Source organism: Notamacropus eugenii, chromosome 4 (assembly GCF_028372415.1).
Source record: "Notamacropus eugenii isolate mMacEug1 chromosome 4, mMacEug1.pri_v2, whole genome shotgun sequence".
NCBI lineage: Eukaryota > Metazoa > Chordata > Mammalia > Diprotodontia > Macropodidae > Notamacropus > Notamacropus eugenii.
Window position 1 is genome coordinate 15,023,156 of NC_092875.1, and position 24,956 is coordinate 15,048,111.

General features: G+C 53.6%; 2 protein-coding genes across 8 annotated transcripts in view; one reads left to right on the plus strand and one right to left on the minus strand.

Moving 5' to 3' along the window:
- Window positions 1-12,912, plus strand: part of RNF215 (ring finger protein 215) — a 15,846-nt gene extending 2,934 nt beyond the window's left edge. Inside the window, exons 5-9 of one of the 6 annotated variants that reach the window (XM_072599973.1) lie at window positions 6-165; window positions 2,219-2,335; window positions 2,418-2,555; window positions 3,449-3,551; window positions 3,795-4,290. In XM_072599973.1, the coding sequence (XP_072456074.1) occupies window positions 6-165; window positions 2,219-2,335; window positions 2,418-2,555; window positions 3,449-3,551; window positions 3,795-3,817 (541 nt within the window). In that variant the 3' untranslated portion in view covers window positions 3,818-4,290. Of the gene's footprint in view, window positions 1-5; window positions 166-2,218; window positions 2,336-2,417; window positions 2,556-3,448; window positions 3,552-3,794; window positions 4,291-12,581 lie in introns of those variants that run through there. The other 5 variants (XM_072599975.1, XM_072599976.1, XM_072599970.1 and 2 more) reach the window with 5 other exon arrangements.
- CCDC157 (coiled-coil domain containing 157) lies at window positions 5,045-24,871 on the minus strand. Of its 2 annotated transcripts, XM_072599968.1 has the most exons (11): window positions 24,726-24,871; window positions 23,703-23,951; window positions 21,387-21,558; window positions 15,741-16,461; window positions 12,801-12,878; window positions 10,230-10,417; window positions 9,146-9,322; window positions 7,897-8,065; window positions 6,284-6,423; window positions 5,504-5,589; window positions 5,045-5,392 (listed from the first exon to the last, which is right to left on the minus strand). In XM_072599968.1, the coding sequence occupies exons 1-11, from the start codon at window positions 24,857-24,859 to the stop codon at window positions 5,134-5,136; spliced, it is 2,373 nt and encodes a 790-aa protein (XP_072456069.1). In that variant the 5' UTR covers window positions 24,860-24,871; the 3' UTR covers window positions 5,045-5,133. The 2 variants fall into 2 exon arrangements, with proteins under 2 accessions (XP_072456069.1, XP_072456070.1); XM_072599969.1 differs by lacking the exons at window positions 5,045-5,392; window positions 5,504-5,589; window positions 6,284-6,423; ... (4 more) ...; window positions 15,741-16,461; window positions 21,387-21,558 and having other exon boundaries at window positions 23,699-23,951.
- Between the last annotated feature and the right edge of the window lie 85 nt (window positions 24,872-24,956).

Below are 24,956 nucleotides of genomic sequence, written 5' to 3' on the forward strand. Positions count from 1 at the left end.
GGCAGGGGGCTGCAGGCCACAGCCAAGATCACTTCTCAGGCCACGCTGCTGGAGAACGTGGGCCTGACACTGACCCTGTGGTCCACCTGCGGCCTGTCTCGGGGCGGCCTCTATGGGGAGTGGCAGGGTGTAATCTGTCCTGGAGAAAGTGGCTCCAGGGTCCAGGTATGTGGGGTCCAGAGCCTGGTGGGGGTTGGGGTGGGGGCTGGAAGGGGGAAGAGCACGCTGGCCCCCCCTTTTGGACACTCACCATCAAGTGTCATGGTTTGTGTCTTAGCTCCTCTTCTAGACTGGAAGCTCCCTGAGGGGAGGGTAAAGACTTGATATCACCCCTGTCTGTATGTCCTGCAGGACACCAAAATGGATGGATGGAAGAAAGGAAGGATGGGTGGATGGATGGATGGATGGATGGATGGATGGATGGATGGATAGGTGGATGGGTGGGTGGATGGATAGTTGGACGGAATTGTTATGTTTGTCCTTCATTCTTGAAGAGGACCATGACATCAAGATGATAACATGACTTGCAGTTGACTTTGATTTGAGTGAGGGAGGGCTGTGCAAGGTCATCAACCTCACTTTCTTCTCCTCAGATGGATAGATGGATAGATGGATACGTGGATGGATGGGTGAGTGGATGAGTGGATGGGTAAGTGGATGGATGGATGGATGGATGGATAGATGGATGGGTGGGTGGATGGACTGATGGATGGATGGATGGATGGATGGATGGATGGATGGATGGATGGATGGATGGATGGGTGAGTGGATGGGTGGATGGGTGGATGGATGGATGGGTGGGTGGGTGGGTGGATGCATGGGTAGATGAATAGAAGGAACACTCCCTACCCTCTAGAAGCTTATGTTCTAACGGGGGAAGGGGGCATAGACTGCCATAACCACATATAACCGTAACTCCAAATGTAACTGGATCAACAGAGGCAGGCAGTAGGTGGTATGGCAGACTAACTATGTGACCCTGGACAAGATGTTTGAACCACTAAGCCTCAGTTTCCTCATCTCTAAAAGGAGGATAATTATATAACCTGTCCTTTGGACTACACCCATCACAAAGGCTGTTGTGAGAATTTTTTAAAATGTGCTGTCAGTCTTACAGTGCTCTAGAAATGTGGCCTACTCTGATTAATCCAGCTGGGCTATCGGGGGTGGTTTGTTGAACAACCTGGCTCCCTCCAGGGGATGACAAGCCTGGTTTCCTTAGGGTGGAGTGAACAGGATGGCGCCAGAGGGAGGGAAGGATGAAGACATCTTTCAACAATCAGACAAAAAGATTGCTCATTGATAAATGTTTCATGCAGGAATTGGCCTTAGGGAGCCTTGGGAGAATTGTGAGCAAGGGGGATGATGTGGGAATTAGAGCCATCTCTCTGGTAGAATGTGTTGGATGGACGGAAAAAGACTCATTAGGTTTCTGTCACAGTGTGCTCTAGGAAACAGGGCTGAGAAGCAAAACTAGGGTGGAAACAGGGGAGACAACAGGGATCCTCAGAGCCTCCTGTGAGCATGGAGAGCATCAGTCAGGCAGACAGACATTTGGCAGAGATCTCTGAGGACTTTCCTTCTGGAGTCTCTGGTCAGTTGAGGGCCATAGCTGGAGGAATGCCAGCCTGAGGGGCAGGTGCCCTGGGGTTGGCTGTGCCCAGTGACCTTAGGCAAGTCACCTCTCCTAGGGCTGGCTTCAAGCTCCTCTGAAATGAGGGCATTGATCTGGTTGGGGACATGGTGGGGTCACTGGGTTTGTGCGTAGGGTTGGTTTTGTGTGATATTTCCTTGTTACAGGGATGGGGGTGTCCACTGAGGGTGGAGCTGCGGGTGGGTGGCTGTGTACCTAGAAAAGATTGTGATGGCAAAATGGAGGGCGAGAGTGAAAGTAAAAGGTAAATAGAAAATAAAAACAGCCCAATTGAGGCAGACAAAGATGCTTTCTAAGGCCCCTTCCAGCCCTGACACCCCCTGTTCTAACCCCCCCTTCCAGCCCTGACATTCCCCTGTTTTAACCACACCCCCAGCCCTGACATCCCCTGTTCTAACACCATCACCCCACCCCACCCCCACCCCTGACATCCTGTTACAAACTCCTTCTCAGCTCTGGTTCTGGTGCTCAGGGGCTCAGGCTCCAGGGCCCAATTAGGCTTTTCCAGCAGTCCATCTCCAGGGTGCAGGGCTGAGCATCCTGACTCTGGTGCTCCTCCCCCAGAAGTACCTGCAGAAGCTGTGGAATACCATCCTGCTGGTGGCCTTACTCCTGTGCATGGGTCTCATCATCCAGGCCCGGCGGCAGGCCCGGCAGGGCCCAGTGGAGCCTGACCCCCAGGTGAGAGTCTCCCTCCCCACTTCCCGTGCTCTCCCCTGTCCCATGGCCCTTCCCTACTCTACTGGGCGCCTTCTCTCCCCAGCTGGACCTCAAACAACACATCTTACAGACACTCACAGCCCTAAAAACCAGGCGCTACCACCCAGGCCGCCAGCACCGGGTAAATGTGCCTGACATCCAGACCTGTGCCATCTGCCTGGACCAGTTTCACCGAAATCAGGTGAGGGCCCTTGAGCCAGAGGGTATGAGGATGAGACGTAGAGGCGATGACCCTGAAGCAGAGAGTGTCCCCAAATCTTACTGTGTCTGAAGGCTTTACCAGCTAACATCTGCACACACACACACACACACACACACACACACACACATACACACTACACACATGCACACATATACACATACAGACGTATACACAATACACATATATGCACATATGCACACACAATACACATACACACACATACCTGCCTGGTGCAGTGGGGAATCAGGCAATGTGGGTTCCTATCCCACCCCCAGTGCACACTATCATGAGACCCCAAGAGACTCATTTCCCCTATCTAGGCCTTGGTTTCTTCCTCTGTAAAATGGGAGTAGTGGCTCTGGAGACACCAACTTCATAGACTCTTGGGAGGGATCTGACGAGCTCTCGGGCTGTACAAGTACTTGTTAAACCATGACACACCCTATGTAGCAGCTGGGCCTGGAATCAGGGAGACCCAAATTCAAATCCAACCTCAGACACTGAGTAGTTGTGTGACCTTGGGCAAGTCACTTCACCCTGTTGGCCTCAGTTTACTCGAAAGTAAAATGGGGATGATAATAACAGCGCTCACATCCCAGGATAGTTGTAAGGCTCAGGCCGTAGTAGGGCTATGTAAATGCTGTTGTTAATGTCATGGTCTCAGAAGGGAAGGGCCAGAAGGGTCCTTAGAGATGACCAGCTCACAGGCTTGGAGCTCTAGAGGGGGCTGGGGACCTGGCTAAGGACACACAAGCTTTTCTCCTCCCAGGATCTGGCCTATAGCCCGGGAGCAGGCCCAGGCCTTGGGAGCTTGATTCCACCTTGTCTCAGGGCCTGCCTGCTTCATCCTCCCTCTCTGCCCTCTTGTCCAGTGTCTGAGGGTCCTGCCCTGTCTCCATGAATTTCATCGGGAATGCATAGACCCCTGGCTGCTCCTTCAACAGACCTGCCCCCTGTGCAAACACAACATTCTTGGTAACTGACATTCTCAGGTTCCCACCCCCACTTGTCCTAGTCACCCTTGACACCCCGGGCAGTCCCCAATGAAACCACCTCACAAGGCATGTGTGCCACTTTGGAGGGGAAGAGGAACCCACCCCTCACAGGGAGCCAGAGGAGGGGATGAGGCAAGCAGGAAGGGTGGGGAGGGGAACCCCTGCCTTGGTCCCTGGGCTGGAGGGGGCACTTCCTGATGCCCACTCTCTCTTGTCCCTGCAGGAAGCTCTTGGACTGAGAGCTAGCCTCAGCCCAGCCCTGGGGACCAAGGGGGTGGAGAACTCTATCCTCAAGGTGCCCTGGCTCTCTGGGCCCATGTGGCCATCTCAAGGAACACTGTGCCTGGCTCATTCTCCACTGGGAAGGTGAACCATCCCTTGGCCTCATCTTCCGCCTCCACCCAGGAGCAGAATGCCCACACTGCCTCTCCCGTCCTCACAGGAGCCCATGGTGACAGTAGGTGGGCCGTGTGTAGGCCTCACATGGGGGAGCGAGGTCCGGCCTGCTGGGGCTCCATCGAGCCTGGGCCAGCTTGATGGGGGAGGCTGCCCAGGCAGAGCCTAGGTCATCAGTGACTGCCAGGGAGCAGTCCCTGCACTCCTCCTCAGGGCTTAATTTCATACTAATTTATTAGGGTTAATAATGCCAGGCAGGGGCCGGAAGGGCCTGCTGGACACCTTTGTGTATAGTGTAAAACATTAAATCAGAGACATTCGCAGCTACTATCCCACGTTTCTGTCCTGGGTGCACAGGAACCTGCTTGCCCCAGGCCAGCCTCCCTCCATCCCTCTCTGGCCAGCCAGGTCCCTCCTGGCGCAGCCACTGAGCCAAGGGGCTGGAAGGGACCGCAGGCAACTTTAAAGCCAGGCTCATCTTTCCATGAACATGCTGGCTCACACCCTCCTCTCTTGGACCTGGGGGACTGGAGTCAGCCTAAAAGAGGAAGGCTGGCTGTGGGTCCACGTTGCGAGGTGGGGCGCCGATGTCAGTCTGAGAGAGCTGTGGGTCCAGCTGGGCTCCAGGGGGAACCACAGGCCAGAGGCAAAGTTGACCTCTGGGATGGTGAGGGCAATCCTGAGAGCCAGGACCTCTGGTTTCCAGGCCCAGCTTTTCCATGTGACCTTGTTGGGCAAGCCCCCTCCCCTTTGTGCCTCAGTTTGCTTCTCTATAAAGTGGGGCTTGGTGAGCTCAGAAGTCTTGGCTCACTTCCTAGGGAGCTGGGGGGAGAAGTGAAGGGGGGAGCCCTGAGGACCAAAGGCTAAGGGTTACATGTGTCCTCCTGAGTCTCCTGAGCTCCATGGGAAATCTGGGCCCAGTGTCTGTTCCCCCCACCCAGGGACCTCCTCCAGCAATGGCACCAGGCTCACCATCTCTTTTGCCAGGACTTAGTCCCTGAGGTCCTGCCTACCCCTACTATGCCAGGCAGCTCCCCTCCTGCCAGGGCCCGCCACCCCAAGACTGCTGCAGCTGAATTTCTGGTGGAAAGGCAGAGGCCTGTGGCTTTATTGATGTGTGGGTTAGGCTGGCCAGGCCACTTTCTTGTCCCTGGAGCTGTCTCCTGCTACCTCAGCTGGTGCGCGGAGCCTAGCAAGCTATGCTTCCCACCGCCCTTCCCTCGCAGCTCCATGTAGGCAATATTGGTGCTGCCAGAGGTCTTTGAGGAGCCTATGATGGTCAAGGGTGAGCGGAGGGTCCTCTGGACAGGAGCAGCTTTGGGGCGGCCAGGCTGGGGCCGGGAGGCACGGCCAGAGACGCTACTTTCACTGCTGGGTCGGCTGCTGGCAGGACGGTCCCGGCGGGTGCTAGATGCGCTGTAGTGACTAGAGGGACAGAGGGCATGGTGACTAAGGGCTGAGGTCCAGTACTGCTGCCCGTTTAGCCCCCTTGTCAGCCCCACCTGCCCACCTATTTCTTGTCATTTGGACACTCACCCTGGAGAAGGTCTTCGGAAATGGTTGAAGGTCCCTGTTTGAGTCCCTTTAGAAGGTGAAGACCAGAGCTGGGCCTCTGGGACGAGCTGGAAAGAAGCACAGATGGTCAGTGCTGGGAGGGGTCTTAGGACAGGAAATGTCAGAGCAGAGGACCAGGGTTCAAATCCTGCCGGGTGGCTCCCTGGGCCTCAGTTTCCCCAACTGTAAAGTGAAGGAAGTTGGCCTAGTTCAGCAGCCTTTGAGCTCCCTCTAGTCTAGACCCGGCCCTTCCTAATTTATTCTTTTCCATTTCATGAGCACAGTGTATAATCTGGGGGATTTTCCCCACAAGCAGCTGTGAGGAATAACAGTTTGTCCTCCCCAGTCTGGCATCTGCCCAGGGCACTGAGGTCACAGAGGCCCCACATGGCCAAGGAGACCCTGGACTCTAGGCTGACCCTTGAGGTCTCTGGTGCTCTCTGCTCATGACAAGACTGCCTCTAGCCAGGCTTCCTTGGCCCTCCACAGTGCTGACCCCAAGAACCAACAGCACTAGTACATTTACGGTGGGGCAGCTTCCTGGCTCCCAACACCAGCCTCTTCTCAGCCCTTCAGGGTCCCAGGTTCCCCTGCTGAAGAATGGAGTTGGGAGCCCATGGAGCTGAGTTCAAGTCTTCCTCTGGCCTCTCTCTAGCTCCAGCCTTGGACGGGTCCCACCTTCTCACCTGGTTTCCTCCTCCCTCTGGAAGCCTTGCCCTGGGCCTTCAGCCCCGGCCCCCAGGAGGCTCTGGGGGCCCTCACCTTGAGGCCACCTTGCTGGGCCACCTCCTTCAGCTTGGCCAGCGTGGTCCTCAGCCGGCCATTCTCCTCTTCCAGGATGTGGATGCGGATGTCGTTGGCCTGCACCTGCCTCTCCATGTCCTCAGCCACGTTCCCAGAGCCTGCGGGGATGGGTACATGTGGCCCCTGGTGCCCGCTCTGAGGAGTCTAGGGCCCAGAGAGGCCAGGGGAACAGCCCTGGGGGCCACACCCACCCTCACCCTCTGACATACACACTCAACACTCACCCACACACACCCACCAGTGTTGTTTTGCCCTTTGGTGTCAGGTGGACAGCACTCACCCTCATCCTTGCATACCCCCCACCACTCACACATACACATACACCCCCCCATACTCTTCCTCACCTTCACACTCATATACTTACACACACACACCCTCCCTCACACTTGTGCACACACACATTCCTTGGGAGAGTCTGAGGCAGGCTTTGATCTCTCAGGCAGCCTGTGGCCCAGGGAAAGCCAACTGCACATCCGCAAAAGCTCCCTGGCCCTAGGGAGGCCGCCTAAGGGAGGGGGCTCAGACCTTGATTGGTGCTGCTGTAATCCTGATCCCAAAGGACAGAACGAGGGTATTGGGGAGGCAGTGAGCTCCCCATGCCTGGAGATCTCTAGCAGAGACTGAATGATGTATGTGTATGTGATATATGTGTCAAGGGCTATAAGACAGACTCCTGCTCAGGCCTGAGCTGCAGACACCCACTGAGGTCCCTTCCAACTGGGAGTGTGTGCTTCTTGTCCCTGTTTTATGGATGAGGAAGCGGCACCCCAGAGGGAGGCCATGTCCAGGGCTGGCCTGGGCTCTCCCTGCTGAACGTTCAGAGTTTGCCCTGCTTGTGCTCGGCTATTCCAGGGAATGGACTGCCCATGGCGGGGAGGGGGACTCCTTCAAGGGGTTTCAGTGGCATGGCATGGCTCATAGCAGGCAAGGTGGTACTGTCTACATTTGATGACCTGGCTTCCAAACATGCCTCTGACCATAACTCCTACCCCCAAGACCTTGGACAAGTCCTTTTCCAGCTCTGGATTTCCTTTTCCCCTTTGTGGCCCCACCTGCTGGAGAACTCTGCTCACTGCCCACCCCAGGAGCTGACCCCCAGCTCCCTCCAGACTCCTCCCTCTCTGGTGGCTCGAAGTGGAGACCCACTGCCAGGCCAATAAGCATTTATTAAGGACCTACTGTATGCCAGACACTGCAGTGCTAAGGGCTTGGGATGCAAAAAGAAGCCAAAGAAATCCAGGGCCTGCTCTCCAGGCTCTGGTAGCGTGCAAATTGCCTTGTACACACATGCTCATGCTCATGATGGGATAAATTAGAGATGATCCACAGAGAGAAGGGAAGCCAGAGAATGAAGGTGGTTCAGGAAAGGCTTTCTGCAGAAGAGGAAGCGCAGCCAAGAAGCCCAAAGACCCTCACGAGTGAGGCTTGCCCTCCAAGGGCTTTCCCGACACCTGCGGGAGCCTTAGGGTCCAGGTCTGCTGGCCATCTGCAGCCCTCACTGGCTCCCTAGGGCTGGCCTGCCCCAGACTCCCCAGCTCCACTCAACCCTCTGCCCTAAAGCTGGCTCTCACTTTCAAACTGGGCCTTGCTGGGGACGTGGAGGTCAGGGAATGCCACCAGCAGCCGCTCCCGCTCCTTCAGCTCCAGGATCGACTTGTCCAGCTTGCAGACGGTCACCTGCAGCTCCTCTGTGGTCCGTTCCAGGCCCTGCTTCTCCTGCTGGAGGCTCTGTAGCAGCTCCTGGGACCAGAGGACCAGGGGAACAATGAGGCCAGACCGGGCACAGGCCTTCCCAGCCAGTGGGACCAGGCAGCTCCTCAGCAAGTACAGGGGCCAGAGACCCTGCCCTGAAGTGTGCCCCCTCCCCAGAACCCATAGCCCGAGAGACAGCAGGGGCTCACTCCCACTGCTATGGACCCTGGGTAGAATGAGACCTGCCCCACCTCCCTCAGAGTGTCCTGACAAAATCCAGGCTGGGCCAGCGTTGAAGAACTAGAGAAGCAGGAGGTGTTACAGTAAAAGCCATGGGGGAGAGTGGGCCGCAGCACCCGCCTCTGATGCATCCTAGCTGGGGAGGGCACTGATCCTCTGGGTGTGAAGCAACTCTAACCACTAAGTCTACTAGTGTTTATTAAGCACCTACTGTGTGCCCAGTGCTGTGCTAAGCAGGCAACAGACAATCCCTGCCCTCAAGGAGCTGCCAGTCTCCCATAACTGAGGGCAGACAAGAGGATCTGGGCCTCCCTGGGAAGGTAGAGCTTCAAGGGGCCTGAAAAGAGGGGCATGGAGCTGGGGCTCCAGGGAGCTGTCCAGGTGCTGACATACTCTGGGGTCAGTGAAATCCTAGGGGTACTCTCTTAGAACAAGGACTCCAGAGCCTGGCGCTTCGCTCCCCATTCTTCTGCCCCAGGGCTATCTGGTCCTGCTCTCTCACCCTTGCCAAGATAAGGCTGACCCGGCAGTTGGCCCAACCAAGAGGAAGCAACCTTGGGTTTCGGCTCCCTTCCCTGACCCATGACCCTGTCCCTTCATTCTTGCCCTGGGTCCCCTGGGAAAGAGCCATCACTCATGTCTATGGGCTTAAAGGTCCACAAAGGACTGTCCTCACACCATCCTTTTAGGGGAGTTGCCCTGAAACTGGCTCCATTTCTGAAGAAGGACAAACAAGCCCAGAGGTGGGAAGTCCCTTGCCTCGGGTTACCTGAGGGGCCTCCAGCCTCCCTGCCTCCACCCCTCACTGCTGAACTGCAGCCAGCATCATGGCCCCTGGGGTTCCTCCTCCTCTGCTCTGGGCCTCCTCTGGATGCTGTCCCTGCCCACCTGCTGGGCCTTGAGCTGGACCTCCACGTGCTCCTTGTCTCCATGGGCAGCCTCCAGCTGGCCTTCGAGGCTAGCTCGCTGAACCTCAGCCTCCTCCAAGCTGGTCCTGAGCTCCTCCCGCTCTTGGTCCAGGCTGTCCAGCTGCTGGAGCAGGGCCCTCTGCTTGGCCTGCAGGGACTGAGAGGGACAGAGGACGGAAGGCCAGCTAGCATACTCTGCCTTGGCCAGGGCGGGTCCCAGTTTCCTCAGCTCATTTGAAGCCCAAAGGGCACAGATGGGAAGGAAAATCTGTGGGTGAAACCTGGGCCTGGCCCCCAGGATGGGCAGCTAGGGCAGCCATTTTCCTGCCTGCCCCCCCAAGTCCGCAGATCTCCCTCAGGCCCAGAGGACATGGGCCAAGGTCTGACTGAGGCAGGCTGCCCTGTCTCATTCACCATGCTAGGCTCTAAATAGGTCAGAAGCAGCCCCCTTTGGTCAGGTCCCCAAGCCCCTGGACACATCCTCTCAAGTCCTCTCATTATCCCCAACGCCTCTACCAGCTCAGTCCCGCCCCATCACTGACCCTGTCTGGCCTTTCCCTGGATCCTAGGCCCCTCTGTTTGCCCCTCCTTTCACCCCTCCCTCCCTCCAACAGCCCCAGTTCTAACACGGCCTACAGGACCCCTCCCTTCCTAGGTGTGGCCAAAACTGCAGGATAAGAAGAGCCTTGTCTGGATAAGTCTCAGACTCCTCTCAACCTCTGGGATTCCATAACCTCACATAGAGTTGAGTGAGGAAAAGGAAGGAGGGAGAAAGACCCTGGGAAATATCCGCTTATACCCCACAGGCCCCCTGAGGGCAGCAGCTTTGCAGCAGGCCCCAGACTCTGGGCAGCTATAAGGCCCCACCTCCCTGCCTTTCCAGGCACCTTCCCCTGACCCCATGCCCACCAAATGCCAGCTGCCTGGGGTTGGCACCCAGCATCACACTGAGGCCAGAGGAAGCCCTTCATTGGTGCTCTCTGGGTGGGACTGAATCAGACAGAGCTGGCTGTGGTCCCCTGCCCCCCTCACTTCCACCCCCCAAATAGGGCAGCTGGTCTCACCTCCTGGTGCCGGATCATGCTGTCCACTTTGGCCTTCTCCTTGTCCAGCTCTGTGCTGGCCCAGGTGAATTGCTGGCTGGCGTTCTCTAGGCGCCCGGTCAGCACCTGGACCCGGGCCTCCAGCTGCTTGGCCTCGCTTCTTTTCACCATGTTGCTCATTTCCTCCATCATCTGCTGTTTCTTTGCCTCTGAGAGATAACCGCCCCCCCCAATACTGTTAGGTTCAGTTTACTATAGGGGGAGGGGAGGTTAGAGAGAGCACAACACAGGGTCAAATGAGGGAGTTGGACCAGATGACCTATCAGCCCATGAGCCTGGGGACACAAATATACAAACCAGAGGCACAATCAGCCACTGGTTTTGGGGGAACTGACCTCAGACAAACCTCTGGCCCTTTCCTCTCAAGGACATCCCTCTTCCCTGGCCATTCCTCAGCAGGCACCTGGAGTTGTAACCACTTCAAGAGGGAAGGGCAGGCAGCAGCTTCTCACCCAAGAAGAGCTCACTTCCCCCATATGGGGCCTCAGAAAAGTCTCCAGCCTGCTCCCCAGGGGCCTGCTCCCCAAGGTCCCCAGAGGACTCCATTCTATATCTGCCTTCCTTTCTCCTTCTAGTAAGGGGGGCTCATGCCCCATCTCCCTCCCACTGGGGACTACATAGGCCTCCTCTACCACCTCTCCCTCTGCCATCTCTCTCTCAGTCCCTCATCTGTTCCCAGGGGTTTGGTCCTTATCTCTAAGTGAATGATTCCCAGATGGATCCACCCGGCCCTAACCTCTCTCCTCAGCTCCAGGTCTGACTCAATGGCTGTTTCTTGGACACCTCCAATTTCACATGCCCCAAACAATATTCACTCTCTCCCCCAATCCTCCTATGATGGCCATATTCTCCTTGTTTCCACTGGGGCTGCCACCCTTCTTAGCACCTGCCAAGCTCAAACCTCAGCTATGCCTTGGGCCTCCTCACTCCCCAAACCTGTCCAATCTGTGTTGGCCTCCCCAAGCTCTCCTGGGTGTCTCCCCTGCTCTCCTCACCCAAGTAGACTGCTCCCTGCCCCAGGCCATCCTCCATGTAGCCACCCCAGTGATTCTCCTGAAGGTCAGCTCTGGCCACACCACTCCACTACTCAGTAAACTCCAGTGGCTCCCTATGGGTCTAGAGTCCTTCACAGGACCCCAACCCAACTTTCCTACCACCCTCTGTGGTGAACCAACACCAGATTGGCCTTCTCTCTGTTCCCCACCCATGGCACTCCCTCCCTCTCCCATCACCATGCCTTGGCAATGGCAGTACCTACTACGGTGTGCCAGCACCAGGTTCACCTGTGCAGCAAAGTTTCCATGGTCCCTGCACCTCCATGCTCTTCCCTCACTATGGCTATCAGGTCTTAGAATTCTGAGGATGTGGACAGACTCATGTCATGATAGACTGTATATTACACCCCTCTGCATGCCACTCCATACATACACAGCTCTATTGGTAAGAATAGCCTTGGGAGGATCTTTGTAACCTCTTCCTCCCCATGGAATCTAAGTTCAAAGTTCACATATAGAGTCCCAGCAGACAAACACCACAACCCACCCCCCTTCCAGGAATGTTTGTTTCCTCTGTAGAACCCCTCAAAGCTACTCCCTCTCCTGGAGCTCCTCAGATACCTGGCCCACCCCTCAAGCTCCCCAGCCCAGGAGCCTCCGGGTATTTAACCAACAGTAACTTCAGAGATGAGAGTCCATCAGACAGCCCCACTGAGCCTGGCCAACAGGCAGCACTGTCTCTAGGTCCCTCACCAGCCAGCCTGGGTCAGCCAAACAATATTCCCTCCTCTTGCTCCTCTTCCTCCTCCTTCCTCTCAGTGCCCCCCCCCCCCAATGACTCTGATCCCCAGTTTCAGCTCTGAGGGCAAAGCAATACAGAATGCCTTGCTCCTCCTCAGCATGCTGGGATCCCAGGAAAGAGGAGCTTCAGAGAGGGGACTTTTCCTACAAAGACCCAGAAGGCTGGAATGCCATCCGGGAAGTCATCTTGCCCATCTCCCACCAGCTGGTGAGAATGTGCTACTTAAGAAACCTCCTTTGGAGCTTGTGGGTTTCCTTTTCTTCTCCTTGGAGTGGACACAGGGTGCCCTGCAATCCCTCATTTGGAGAGGCATGTGCTACCAGGAGAAAGAGATCTGTTTCCTCCTCATTTTGACATTTCCAAGCCTCAAGGAGCCCTCCTTCCAGTGGCTGCAGCATTAGCCTCTCTGGGATGTGCACCCTCCTTACCTCCTTCTTTAAGCTGAAACCTCTCCTGATCGCCTGGCTTCCCTCCCGGTGTTTGGTGATGGGTTTTTTTATATCTTTCTTTCCCCAGGGCCTAGCACACACAGGCTCTTAAGCACTTGAAGACTGACTGGTGGAACGCTTTACAAACTGCGAAGCCTCTTATTAGGATTTCCTACTCCTTCTACTGAACAGGGTTATAAGGTGACCCTTGAAACCGAGAGGGCCAGGAGCCAATGGCAGATGCTGGCCCATGTCTGCTCTGGGCATGGCTGTATCTCAGACGGGGGACCTGGAAGGGCAGGCTCACCCAGGTCCTGGATGGTGCCCTGCCTCTGCCTCAGCTCCTCATTCAGCGTGCCCACGGTCTTCTTCAGGATGCTTGTTTCTAAGGAATCCAAAATAAAAACCTCTTAGCCAAGGCCCCGTGCTGGGTGACCTTCCCCTCCCTCAGACTGTTTTCTCATCTGTAAAATAGGGGCAGGTTCAACTAAATTAGCTCTGAAATCTCTCCCAGTGCCACCAGGATCAAGTTCGATTTCACTGTAAGACACTCAGCGCAGCACGACATTGTAAGTGTGCCTGAATATCTAAGTGCAGCCAGGAGACAGATGACAGCTACTAGTGTTATTGTTAGAAGGATGATGATGATGATGATGTTCTAGGCCCCTCCCAGCCCTGACATCCCCTGTTCTGAAGCCCCTCCCAGCCCTGACCTCCCCTGGCCTGAGGCCCCTCCAGCCCTGACATCCCCTGTTCCCAGGCCCCTCCCAGCCCTGACATCCCCTGTTCTGAGGCCCCTCCCAGCCCTGACATCCCCTGTTCTGAGGCCCCTCCCAGCCCTGACATCCCCTGTTCTGAGGCCCCTCCCAGCCCTGACATCCCCTGTTCTGAGGCCCCTCCCAGCCCTGACATCCCTTGTTCTGAGACCCTCCCAGCCCTGACATCCCCTGTTCCCAGGCCCCTCCCAGCCCTGACATCCCCTGTTCCCAGGCCCCTCCCAGCCCTGACATCCCCTGTTCCCAGGCCCCTCCCAGCCCTGACATCCCCTGTTCTGAGGCCCCTCCCAGCCCTGACATCCCCTGTTCTGAGGCCCCTCCCAGCCCTGACATCCCTTGTTCTGAGGCCCCTTCCAGCCCTGACATCCCCTGTTCTCAGGCTCCTCCCAGCCCTGACATCCCTTGTTCTAAGGCCCCTCCCAGCCCTGACATCCCCTGTTCTGAGGCCCCTCCCAGCCCTGACATTCCCTGTTCTGAGGCTCCTCCCAGCCCTGACATCCCCTGTTCTGAGGCCCCTCCCAGCCCTGACCTTCCATGTTCTACCTCCATCCCCTTAGCTCTGATGAGCCCCAGGGACTCCCTTGCTCAGGCCCAATCTCCTACCCTGGGCTCTGGAACAGTTTCTAAGGGTTGTAGAATATACCCAGTCAAATGGGCAACAGCACAGCCCAGGACAGAGCAGCCTGAGCTCTGTCTCTGACAAGTAGCAGGATACACTGAGCCATGACTGGGTCAGGATTCCCCTTGCTTTGTGCTCTGAAGCCTCCATGCAGTAGAAAATGCCACCATTCAGCCTTGGGCCAGGAGACCTAGGTTCAAATCCTTTCTCACTGTGTGACCTCGGACTAGTCACTCCCCCTCTCTGAGGCTTAGGGTTCTCCTCTGTAGAGCCTGCTCCATGCAATAGCGCTACAGAGCGGAGTTCTCATCCTCTCCTCCCCCTTGGTGCCCCCCTTCATTACCAAGACTTTTCTCTAGAGCCTCAGGGCTAGCAAAGCATGCAAATGCCTCCACTAGAGAGACACACATGGGCCCACGCACGTGCGTACAGAAAATGGCCAATTACACAAATGCCTTGTAGCATGTGAAAGTCAAGATAAACAGAGACAAAGGTCGGATCGCGTGAGCACGAGAGACCACTCATCCCTTTATCATTAAGGAAAGCCAACTGCTTTAGGGGAACCATCTGCCCTCTGCAGACCTTGTTAGTGACCCGAGTGGGCAGACTCCCTGGCACCTCAGTTGGCTTCATGGTACAAGGAGAGTCCAGGGACAATGTATAACTCAGAGCCGGCCTCAGGACTCAAAGATAACTCCAGACGACTTGGCACTCTTCATAATGAACAAATAAAGGTAAAGTAAGGTAAAGGTAAAAGCCCTGAGTCCAGTAAAGGAGGTGGGGGGAGGGGTAGGCGGGCAGGGCCCCATGCCCCAGAGCAGTCAGACTAGATCTGCTCCTCTAGTCTCAGGATTGGGAGCACATCCTGTGAGGGGGGGATGGATGGGGTGACGGGCAGGGATGAGGAAGAAGCGATCAGGAGCTCACCAGCCTCTTTCACCCACCAACCTCTGGTAGCTGAGCTGTTCTTCAATAGCCACCCTTAGGCAGGGCATCTGCCAGGGCAGCTGAGGACTCACCGGCCTCCTCCACCCCAACCCCCATTCATGCCACATCCAGCTTAGTGGGAGTCCTCTAACCCAAGAAGAGACTGGGTGACCTGGGCCTGGCTTGGCTGGCCAAGAAAGGTGACCCCAAATGAAATGGCTGCCCTTCTACTTCCTACTGGGCCCTGTCTCTGTCTCAGGATGGATGGAAAAAGATGCCCTACTTCAGATGGGGACAGACTTGCTCACCTCTAAGGACCCTTCTGCCTCTCAATAGTAAGACCCTGTTCTGGAATCGCCCATCCAGAGGTAGTCCAGATGGAGAATTCTTCAGGTAACATCCTGGCACCCCATTCGGGGGGGGACAGCTCTGAACCAGCCCCTCTACATGTGGCTCCTGGCAGCTTCTCTCATAGCCCTCTCAGTACTTGGTCCCAAGAGCCCTGACCTTGAGCTGGAAGAGGCTCAGAAGCCATGGGCACAATGCCCTTCCCCTGCTCTCCTTCATTTTACAGATGAGGAAACTGAGGTCCAAGGATATTCAAATGGGGCTATGTGTCTCTCGGACCCAGGGCAGGCAGCTGGCAGAGGCTAGCCTGTGAGACCCCTGCAGGCTGGCTGCCCAGGGACCTGAGGATAGAGGAAGGGTCAGAGGGAGGGCAGAGAGAGAGAGGGCAGAAGGGCAGATGGGAAAGCCAGGGGGAGGAGAGGAGGAAGGGAAGAGGGAGAAAGGGCAGGTGGGAGGGCCAGGGGGAGGACAGGAGGGAGGGGGGAAGGAGAGAGGGCAGGAGGGCAGGTGGGAGGGCCAGGGAGAGGGCAGGAAGGAAGAGGGAGGGCTGGGGGAGGGGGAAGGTGAGGCAGAGGACCTGAGAGCAGAGCCTGCTTCTCCTCCTCCAGCTGAGCCAGGGCCTGCTCTTGCTCCTGTGCCTTGGCAGCCCCATGCCTCTCGGCATCCAGCCGCTGTCGCTGCTGCTCGGCCCTCTCCTTCTGCAGCTCACGCGCCTGGTCCTCCAGCTGCTGCTCCAGCTGCTGCCTCAGCTGTTCGGCCTCCTCCAGTTGCGTCCGCATGGGGCTGACCACCTGTCTCAGGGCCTCGAAGTGCTTGTTAATCCGGGACAGGTCTTTGCTCTGTTCAGATGCCCAGTAGCTCAGGTCCATGACTGACATGGGCTGCTGCCCCATGGTCTCATGAACTAGATGCTGAAACTTGTCCAGGGATGAGGGCAGATTTTGGCTGGTGCACAGACTGACGATGGCTTTGCTGACCTCCCACAAGCTCCGCTGGACACTGCTACAGGCATCACAGGGTATCAAGGCTGTGTCAATGGTCTGGGCATGGATGCTGCGGGTGGTACTGAGGAAGGCAGTGGGCATTGGGGGTTCAGGAAGGCTGGCATCCTGAGGCTGGCTGGGTTTGGGGGGGATAGGTGTCAGAGGGCAAGAAGCTGGGGTGTTGAATGTCAGGGCCTTGTCGGTCTCGCTTTTGCCCCCTTCTGAGGCCTCAGGCTTGGGGATGGCTGGATGGTGGTTCTCGGCTGCTTCATTTTGGTCAGGGAGGATAGGGGGATCTTCCTGCTTTGTCTTCTTCTATGAAGGGGGAAATAGAGAGGAAGAAAATGATGTTGGGAGGGCCAGGATTGTGAGCTCTGTGCAGGAGTGGGCATGAAACACCATCTAATTGGCCAGAGTCTTGGACCTGGGCTCAGCCCATACCTTTATTTTGCACTCAACTCTGCCTGAGAGCGGAAGTGGGGAGGCCCTGGAGAGAAAACCTTGTGGCCCCTCTTCATTCTAGTGCCCTTCCTAGGCTGTTTCTAATCTATCCTGTCTCCAATGTGTATTGGGGTTTGCATGTGGTCTCCCCCAGTCAGGGCAGAGAACTGTCTTTGGCCTTTCTTTGTATCCCTCATGCTTAGCATAGCACCCGGCACACAGGAGGTGCTTAGAAAATGTCTGTTAACTGACTGACTGCCAATCCTGCCAAAGCAGCAGGTGCTGAGCCCTTGCCTGGTCCTCAACGGGTTATGGCTGCTGCCCAAGAGCAGCTTGGTTGGACTAGGAGGCAGCAAGTTGGATGCCAGGGCCTGGATCGGAGGACCCCAAAGACCAGTGCTTCCATCTGTCCAGATTCTGCAGCTTCAGCAATGTGGGTAACCTACCCCAGCCCCCAGTGCACATCATCTTCCCTTTAGGATTTGGACAGGCCCCTGGGAAGAAGCAGGGGCTGCCATGGAGAGGCCCCTGAATCAGGAATCAGGTGTAGCTAGTCCACTGTCTAACTATGCGCAAGTCGCTTCACCTCTTAGAGCCTCAGCTTCCCCATCTGAAGAACAGGGAGAGTAATCTGCTCTCTTCCCACTGTTTTCAGCACATCTTATGTGATTTGCCTCAGTCATGGAAGGTCCTCCCTTCAATGCCGGATGAAAAGAGCTTAGATATAAGTTGTCAGCCCATCCCTTTTATAAAAAGTGGTACTGGACTTGGTGGTCCCTACGTTCCTTCTAGCTCTTGATCAGGGGTGCTAAGCTAATAAGACCAGCTTGGCTGAAGCATCAAACACCTGAATCCAGAAAAAATGGGTGGTACTGACTGGTGGGGGGCCTCCAATGCCAGGATGAGAAGTCTGGACTTGACTCAGGAGCTAAAGAAGTCAATGAAAGGTGTTGAGCAGACTTGTTGGACAAGGGGCCAATGAGATGAAGAATGAGACATTTTGTCTCACTCCCACAAACTCTCAAGCCTCTCCAAATGAGGAATTATGCCCCCAAGACAGAGTAAGCTCAGCTGTTTCTATGGTCTTGGACACCATGAACCCAAACAAGGTAAAAACCTGATGAATTAATCACAACGTAAGCCAACGATCCCTAGCACCCTAATCCCCTTTGGCCACTGTTGAGATAAGGGTCATCCCATCCCCCCATGGGTGTGCAACAAGACCCAAGTGTACAGCCCAGACCCTGGCACATTCTGCTCTTCCAACTGATGCAAAAACTTGCCCAGGTTGTTATCACAGCAGGAAGAAGTTACGTTCTGTGTCACAGCAGAGCTCAGCCGGAGAGCTGAGGAACAGAGGGAACAAATACATTGCGCGGGGGGAGTCTGGGGGGTACACCACCAAACCCAAGAGCAAGTGCTCAGCATTCACCTGGGACCAGTTCGGTATCTCCACATGTCTCTGAGGGAGACACTTATGCTGGTGAGCCAAGAGTGGCCCAGCAAGGGAAGAGGCTGACATCAATTTGAGATCCAGCCCCAGGGAAACTACCGCCAAAGGAGAGGGAGTCAGAAAGCAAGCAAAAGAGAGAAATAAAGAAAAAAGACTGAAACTTCTGGAGTTCTTAGGAGCAAGAGATTTCAGGCAATGACAGCAAAAAAAGTCAATAGGAAAGACACTAATAACAGAAGGCAGAGGGTCTCTAGAGCAGGGAAGAGAATTCAGGCCTCTGTCAATAATTTTGCAAGGGATGAGGCTGAGGACCCTGTGGATTCCCAAGAGAACACGAAATCACAGCAGGATGTTCCTATGTGGCTTAAAAGAAAAGTCAGAGTTGTGAGAGCAGATTGATGGCCTGCAAGGAAGAAATAATTGGCAGAACAGAAAAACTTGAATTCACAGTGCCAAGCCTCACCAAAAAACCAAACCAAAACAAAAGAGATACTGTTTGGGAGTGCAGACACATGGAAGTAAAGGGTAATCTGCAATGAGAGAAGCATTACGAGAAAGAATGATCGCCATGCAAGCAAAATACTGATCTTCAAGAAAGGAGGCATAGAGACAACCTAAGAATTAAAGTTCTCAAGGAGAACACGAGTCAAAAAACCTGAACGCCACAATATAAGAAATAGTATAAGAAGCTGCCTAGAACTTCTGAACACAGAAGACAGAATGTCAGTCGGAAGAATCCACAGACTGCCTTGAAGGAAAAGAACTCTAGGTTGTAAATTGCAATTTAAATTTAACAATTCCACTAACAAACAAGAAATGATGCAAGAAACCAGAAGAAAGACTTTTAAATATGAAGAAAAGAAAATTTGAACAAGACCATTCTGCAACCACCAGAAACTATAAGAGGGAATGGAATAACGAATTCTGAAGTGCTAAAGAGCTCAAGTGAAGCCTGAGTGTGACCTCCCTGTAGTGGGAGAGGGTACAGCTGATGAATACTCCTATAGGAGAAAGGAGATGTTATATGACAGGAGATGGGGACCTTATGCCTCAGGAGAAGGGGAATCAGGACTCTTGGGAGCAAATGGCACCCAGAGGAGTGGGAGGACACAGAGCCCAGGAAGAGACCACAAGGCAAATGCAGGGAAATGGTCAAAGGGAGGGAAAAGGCCAATAATAAACTGCACAATCAAGGACATAGGGCTGAATATTCCTTCCTCAGGGAAATATGTTCTCTATCACCTGCTGGTAATAGTATTTCCAAGAATAAAGTACAAAAAAAAAAAAGGAGTCCATGGGGCAATAGCAGAAATACTTTATAAGTGGGAACCCAAAATAGGTACTTCCAAAGTTCTAATTCCATGAGGAATATAGGGAATAAAGGACTAAATAAATACAAGGACAAAGAATAAAACTCTAGAATATACAGGAAATGAAGATAAATAATGACAAAAGGGAAAACCATCCTAGAAAGAATTTTTTTCTAAAAAGAATAAAGGTACAAAAAAATGAAATTTAAAAAACTAATGAACAAAGTAAATTAAAGGGGAAAGGAGGAAGAGGAATTTTCGTTAGCTACTTAACTAAGAGGAAAAACAAAAGAGGAGAAAAAATTTAAAACAAGAAAGAAAAAGGAACAAAGAAACAAAACTCCAAAATTAGGGAAAGGGGTAATAAACAGAAAGAGGAGGACAAATTTATGGGGAAGGGGAAGAGAGCAGGTAGAAAGAGGGCGACTTTAAAATAAATTAAGCTAAAATTAAGTAATATAGTACTGCTTTTGGAGGGGGGAACAATTTTAGAGACAAATGGAAAAAATTAACTTCAAATGTGGATGGATTAAACAATCCAAAAAATCCAAGGAAAAGAATAACAGGTCGTATAGAAAAGAAAATTTCACATTCTGTGGCTTACAAGAAACACATTTGAAAACCAAAGACATACCCAGGCATCACATCAGGGAGCACAAATAAAATACACAGACCTAAGGATGAAATTCTAAATGAGTGGGTCAAAGGACAAATCATAGGAACAATTAGTGATTATGCAAAATAAAGTGATAATGAGGCAACAACAAAACTTCTAGAATACAATTAAAGCAGTCCTTCACGGGAAAATCTTCTTCTTGCAAACATGTCTTAATAAAATAGAAAAAAAGAAGATTGGGGAACTGAATATACATTTTAAAAAATTAGATTGTCCACAAACCAACAACCCTAAAATAAACACAAAAGAAGAAATGACACAAATAAGAGGACAAATAGATAAACCAAAATAACTATAAAAACGATAAATAAAAATGAAAAGTTAGTTCTTTGAAAATACTCGTAAAACTGATAAGCCTTTAGTCAATCTGACTAAAAAGGGGGTAGAAAATCAAATCCAGAAAATTGTAAACTAGCACTGTGAAATCACAGCGAAACCAGAAGAAATAAAAAGAGTGATCAGAACCTGTTATACACAATCATACGCTAACAAAAGTGGAAATACAATAGCCATGGGGAAAAACTTCAAAAATGTAAAATAAACATCGGAGAAAAGATAAAATTGAGATCTTAAATAGCTCAAAACAGATATACCTGTAAAGGAACTACCAAAGAAAAAATACTCTTGGTCCTGATTGTGTGCATTTATCCTTCACTGCCGAAGAAGACTGTGCCATCAGAGAAATGATGACGTGACTTGCACTTGACTTTGTTTTTTTGAGTGAGGGAGGGCTGTGCAGATCACCAGCCTCACTTCTCCTCCAGAGTCATCTGAATCCAGTGACCAGATATTCATCAGGATGACTGGAGATGCCCCAGAATGAGGCAATTGGGGTTAAGTGACTTGCCCAAGGTCACACAGCTAGTGAGTGTCAAGTGTCTGAGGTGAGATTTGAACTCAGGTCCTCCTGACTCCTGCACTGGTGCTCTATCCACTGCACCACCTAGCTGGACAAATTTAGCCTTAATACCTAAACCAGAGAAGGATAAAGCACAGAAGAAGAGCGATAACCAATATAAATAAATGGGGGAGTCTATGAGACATAATGGAATATTACTGTGCTACAAGAAATAACGTATGTGAGCATATGAAGAGACATGGAATGATCCACATGAATTAATGCAGAGTGAGGTCAGCTGAGCCAAGAAAACAGTATACACATTTACTGTAATGCAAATGAAAATGACAACCAAACACCAAAAAAATCAGAAGTGAATTTTGCAAAATACAAGAAACAAACTTGGCTCCAAAGCAAGAAACGAGAGAAGACCCCCTGCCCTGGCAGAGGGGGAAGCTGTCAGCCACTCCTGTTGTCTGGAGGTCACATGCCCAAGGGCTACTCTGGGAGAGCCATCCCTACCTTAGTCAGCGATTGCCGGTAGAGCTCTCCCAGTTTCAGTGTGCTGGTCCAGTACTTGCGCACAGTGAGCCCAATGGACATGCAGGGCCCCACCTCACGGGAGACGGGGATCAGCTCATTGCTGGTGATGTTGTCCGTGTAGCTGGTAAAACTCTGGAGAAGCAAAAGAAGCCTGGGGGACAAAGAGACTCAGACTGAGGGCCCAGAGCCAGACAGGCCAGAGAGGGCTCGAAAGCCTCCACCTGGGGAGGATGCTCCTGGTCACCCAGTTTGTCAGTGGTCTTGGAAACCAAGGCACCCTGGGGAGCTCACAAAGCTCTATAGGCATGTTGGCCAGCACATTGGACAGTACTCTTAAGTACCCTGACATAAAAGAGGACATGTCACTTGGCCCTTTGGCAGGTTTTCTTTTTCTTTCGGAGCAGGGAAGGCAAGTCAGTTGGGGTTAAATGACTTGCCCAAGGTCACACAGCTAGTAAGTGTCAAGTGTCTGAGGCTGGATTTGAACTCAAGGTCCTACTGAGTCCAGGGCTGGTGCTGTATCCACTGTGCCACCTAGATGCCCCTGGTAGGTTTTCTTTTGCCAAATTCAAAGCTCACTGGCTCTCTGAGTGGCCGCCAGACTGTCCAGAGCTTGGACTCTGAGTTTTCTTGCTTTTTAAACTTGTGGGCTTTTTGTGTGTCCTGACTGAGTTAAGCAGCTGAGGCCCCCAAAGGGGCAGTGACTTACCCAGGTCCCACTACTGATAAGCAGCAAAGTCAGGACTGCAGCCGGGAGGCTCATGCCCTACCTTGCACCCAGGCCATCCCAGCACCTTTGGGGCCCATTTCCTCTTTGGAGGAGCAGAGCTGCCAGAGGCTCCAGAGGCATCTACTCAGCCTAGAAGAGCACACACCCCACCTTCCATAACATTCTGAAGGTCTTCCAGCTCCCACGAGGCAGCATGGTAGGACTGTGCATGGTGCTAGATTTGGAGTCTGAAGACCAGAGTCTGAATCATGCCTGGGACACTTACTGACCGTGGACTTAACCTCCCTCAGCCTCAGTTTCCTCATCTGTAAGATGGAACTATAATTGTAAGGATCAAATGAGATAACATTCCTGGAAAAACAGGCTTTTAAAAAGCCTGTGTTTCAATGTAATGGAGTACTATTGTGCCATAAGAAATGATGAACAAAAAGATTTCAAAAAGGCCTGGAAAGACTTATATGATCTGATGCTGAGTGAAAGGAGCAGAACCAGAAGAACTTTGTGCACAGCAACGACCACAGTGTGCGAGAGTTTTTTCTGGTAGACTTGGAATTTCGTAATAATGCAAGAACTTATTAAAAAAAAAAATCCCAATGGTGGTTTTCTAAGGCAAAATGCCTTCCACACTCAGAGAAAGAAATATGGAAGTCATTCGCAGAATGTAGCAGATCATGTTTGTGTGTGTGTGTGTTTTTGTGTATCATGTTTTGATTTGTTATATGATTTCTTCCATTTATTTTAGTTCGACTACATAGCATGACTATAGTGAAAATGTACTCAATAGGAAAGTATATGTAGAACCTATACAGAATTGTATGCTGTCGTGGGGAAGGAGGGAGGTAGTGGGAGGTAGGTGTTGGGGGGATAAAATCTTAATTTTATGGCAGTGATTGTAAAACATTAAAAAATAATAATAAAATAAAATTTAAAAAAGAAAAAAAAAAGCCTGTGTTTCAAATGGAGCTATCTGACTTGTCACTCAGGTTTCACTGAATGGCCAATAAGAGCCCCCAGCCAGCCAGTTCTTGAGTTCTAGAATGAGTGTGCATGGCAATTATTTTCTGTTCTGGCTAGAAACTCTGAGGGTCTTCCCCTTCCAGACTGATGTTTCTGTGATGGTAAATTCAGCCATCTTTTGTCACAGTTCTTATCCAGCCCTTCATCAGATTGGGTGTGCCTCAGACAAACTGAGGCCTGAGAAAGACCTTCATTTAGAAAGGCCAAGGTTACCCCCTGCACCTCAGGCCATCCTGAGCGTCTGGGCCTATGTTGTGCCGCTGGACTTTCCATGACTCAGAAGGGAGTAAGGCTGAACACTTAGCTGGCTCTGCCTCACTGAAATCCAGTTCTCAGAGTTAAGACATCACCCTCAGGATGTCATCAGTCCTGAACTGCAGATCTCTATATAAATGCTGTTGTGGCTCTGAAGGTGGGGGCTCCCCTAGCACTCTAGCTCTGGACAGCTCCCAGCCTTGGAAAGTCAAGCGGATACCTGCTTCCCTGCCCGCAGCCCCTGCCCTCCGGGCACCCGCTCCAACCCCGGGGCACCCTGGCTTGCCCCTCACCTGTCAATCACCAGCTCCAGGAGCACCACATGGGAAAGCTGGGTGAACTCCGGGTTCCCTTCCTCGTGGTCATAGTGCTCCAAGAGGGACACCAAGTCCAGGTCGCACGACACTTTGTCGGGGAATTTCCAGGAGGGGAAGCGCACGGCCCCGGCTCGAGAGAACACGTCCACGATGGCTCCTTGCAGGTCTGTGATGTCCTTCCTCAAGCTGTCCATGCAGCTTTGGTTCCCCAGCAGATGGGCCATCCTGCAGGCCAGAAGATGCCCTGGGCGGAGGCAGGACAAGCGCCACCTCCTGCCTCCCGGCGCCCTGGGCCTCGGTTTCCCAGGTTTTAATTCGGAACCCACACGTCTTCATGTCCCTCCAGCTGAGCTCTTGGGTGGGACCCCGGAGGGGAGGGAGGGGATGCTTTCTGGGCACGTGGGCAGACACCTGTGCTCGGCTCGTTCTAGGGCGCCCTGGCGGGGGGGGTGTCTCAGGCTCCCCCCCATGTGCCCGGCCCCACCGCTCCCGATCTGAAGCCCAGCCCTGAGCCTCGGAAAGGTGACGGAGGGCTAGGAGGTCCGGCCAGTCCCTGACCAGGCCGAGCTGCTCTCCGGTGCTCTTGGTCTTCCCTTCGTACCCACGACCCCAGTCCCTAGCCTGGGGCCCGACACCCGGGGGGGGCGAGGGGACGGGGGGGCGGAGCTTGACATGAGCCCCTGGAAGGTAAGGAGCCTTACCTGGGAATAGGGCTGTGGAAGGGGGGGAGGGAGCAGGGCGGGGCTCCTGCGACAGGAGGGGTGCTCCCCGAGGTGGGAGGGGCCCAGGGATGCGGACAATAATGGCGGGGTTCCTCCAGGAAGGCAGGTGCTCCCTGAGGTAGGAGGATGGGCTCCCCAGGGGAGGTGGGAGGGGCGATCCCAGGGATGGGGGGGAGATGAGGGGCGGGGCCAGAGTGGGGGCAGTGAAAAGGCCGGGCCCAGGCGGGCTGGGCACCCCGGGGCAGGATGGGACCCCGAGACGTCAGTCCGAGCTCACCTGCCCCCAGCAGCGCCGCTGCAGCTCTTGGAACTATTCCCGCAGCTCCCGCCCCCGGAGCCCCGGCCTCGACTTCTCAGGTCCGCAGCCGCTCCCAGCCGAGTAACTGAGGTCTCCCGCCTGGCCGTCTCCATGGCAACGGCGTCTCCACGTCCGGCGTGCGCGGGGGGAAGGGAGAAGCGCCCCCGGAAGGCGAGGGGCGGGACCGGAAGCGCGTCTCCCCGCCTCCAT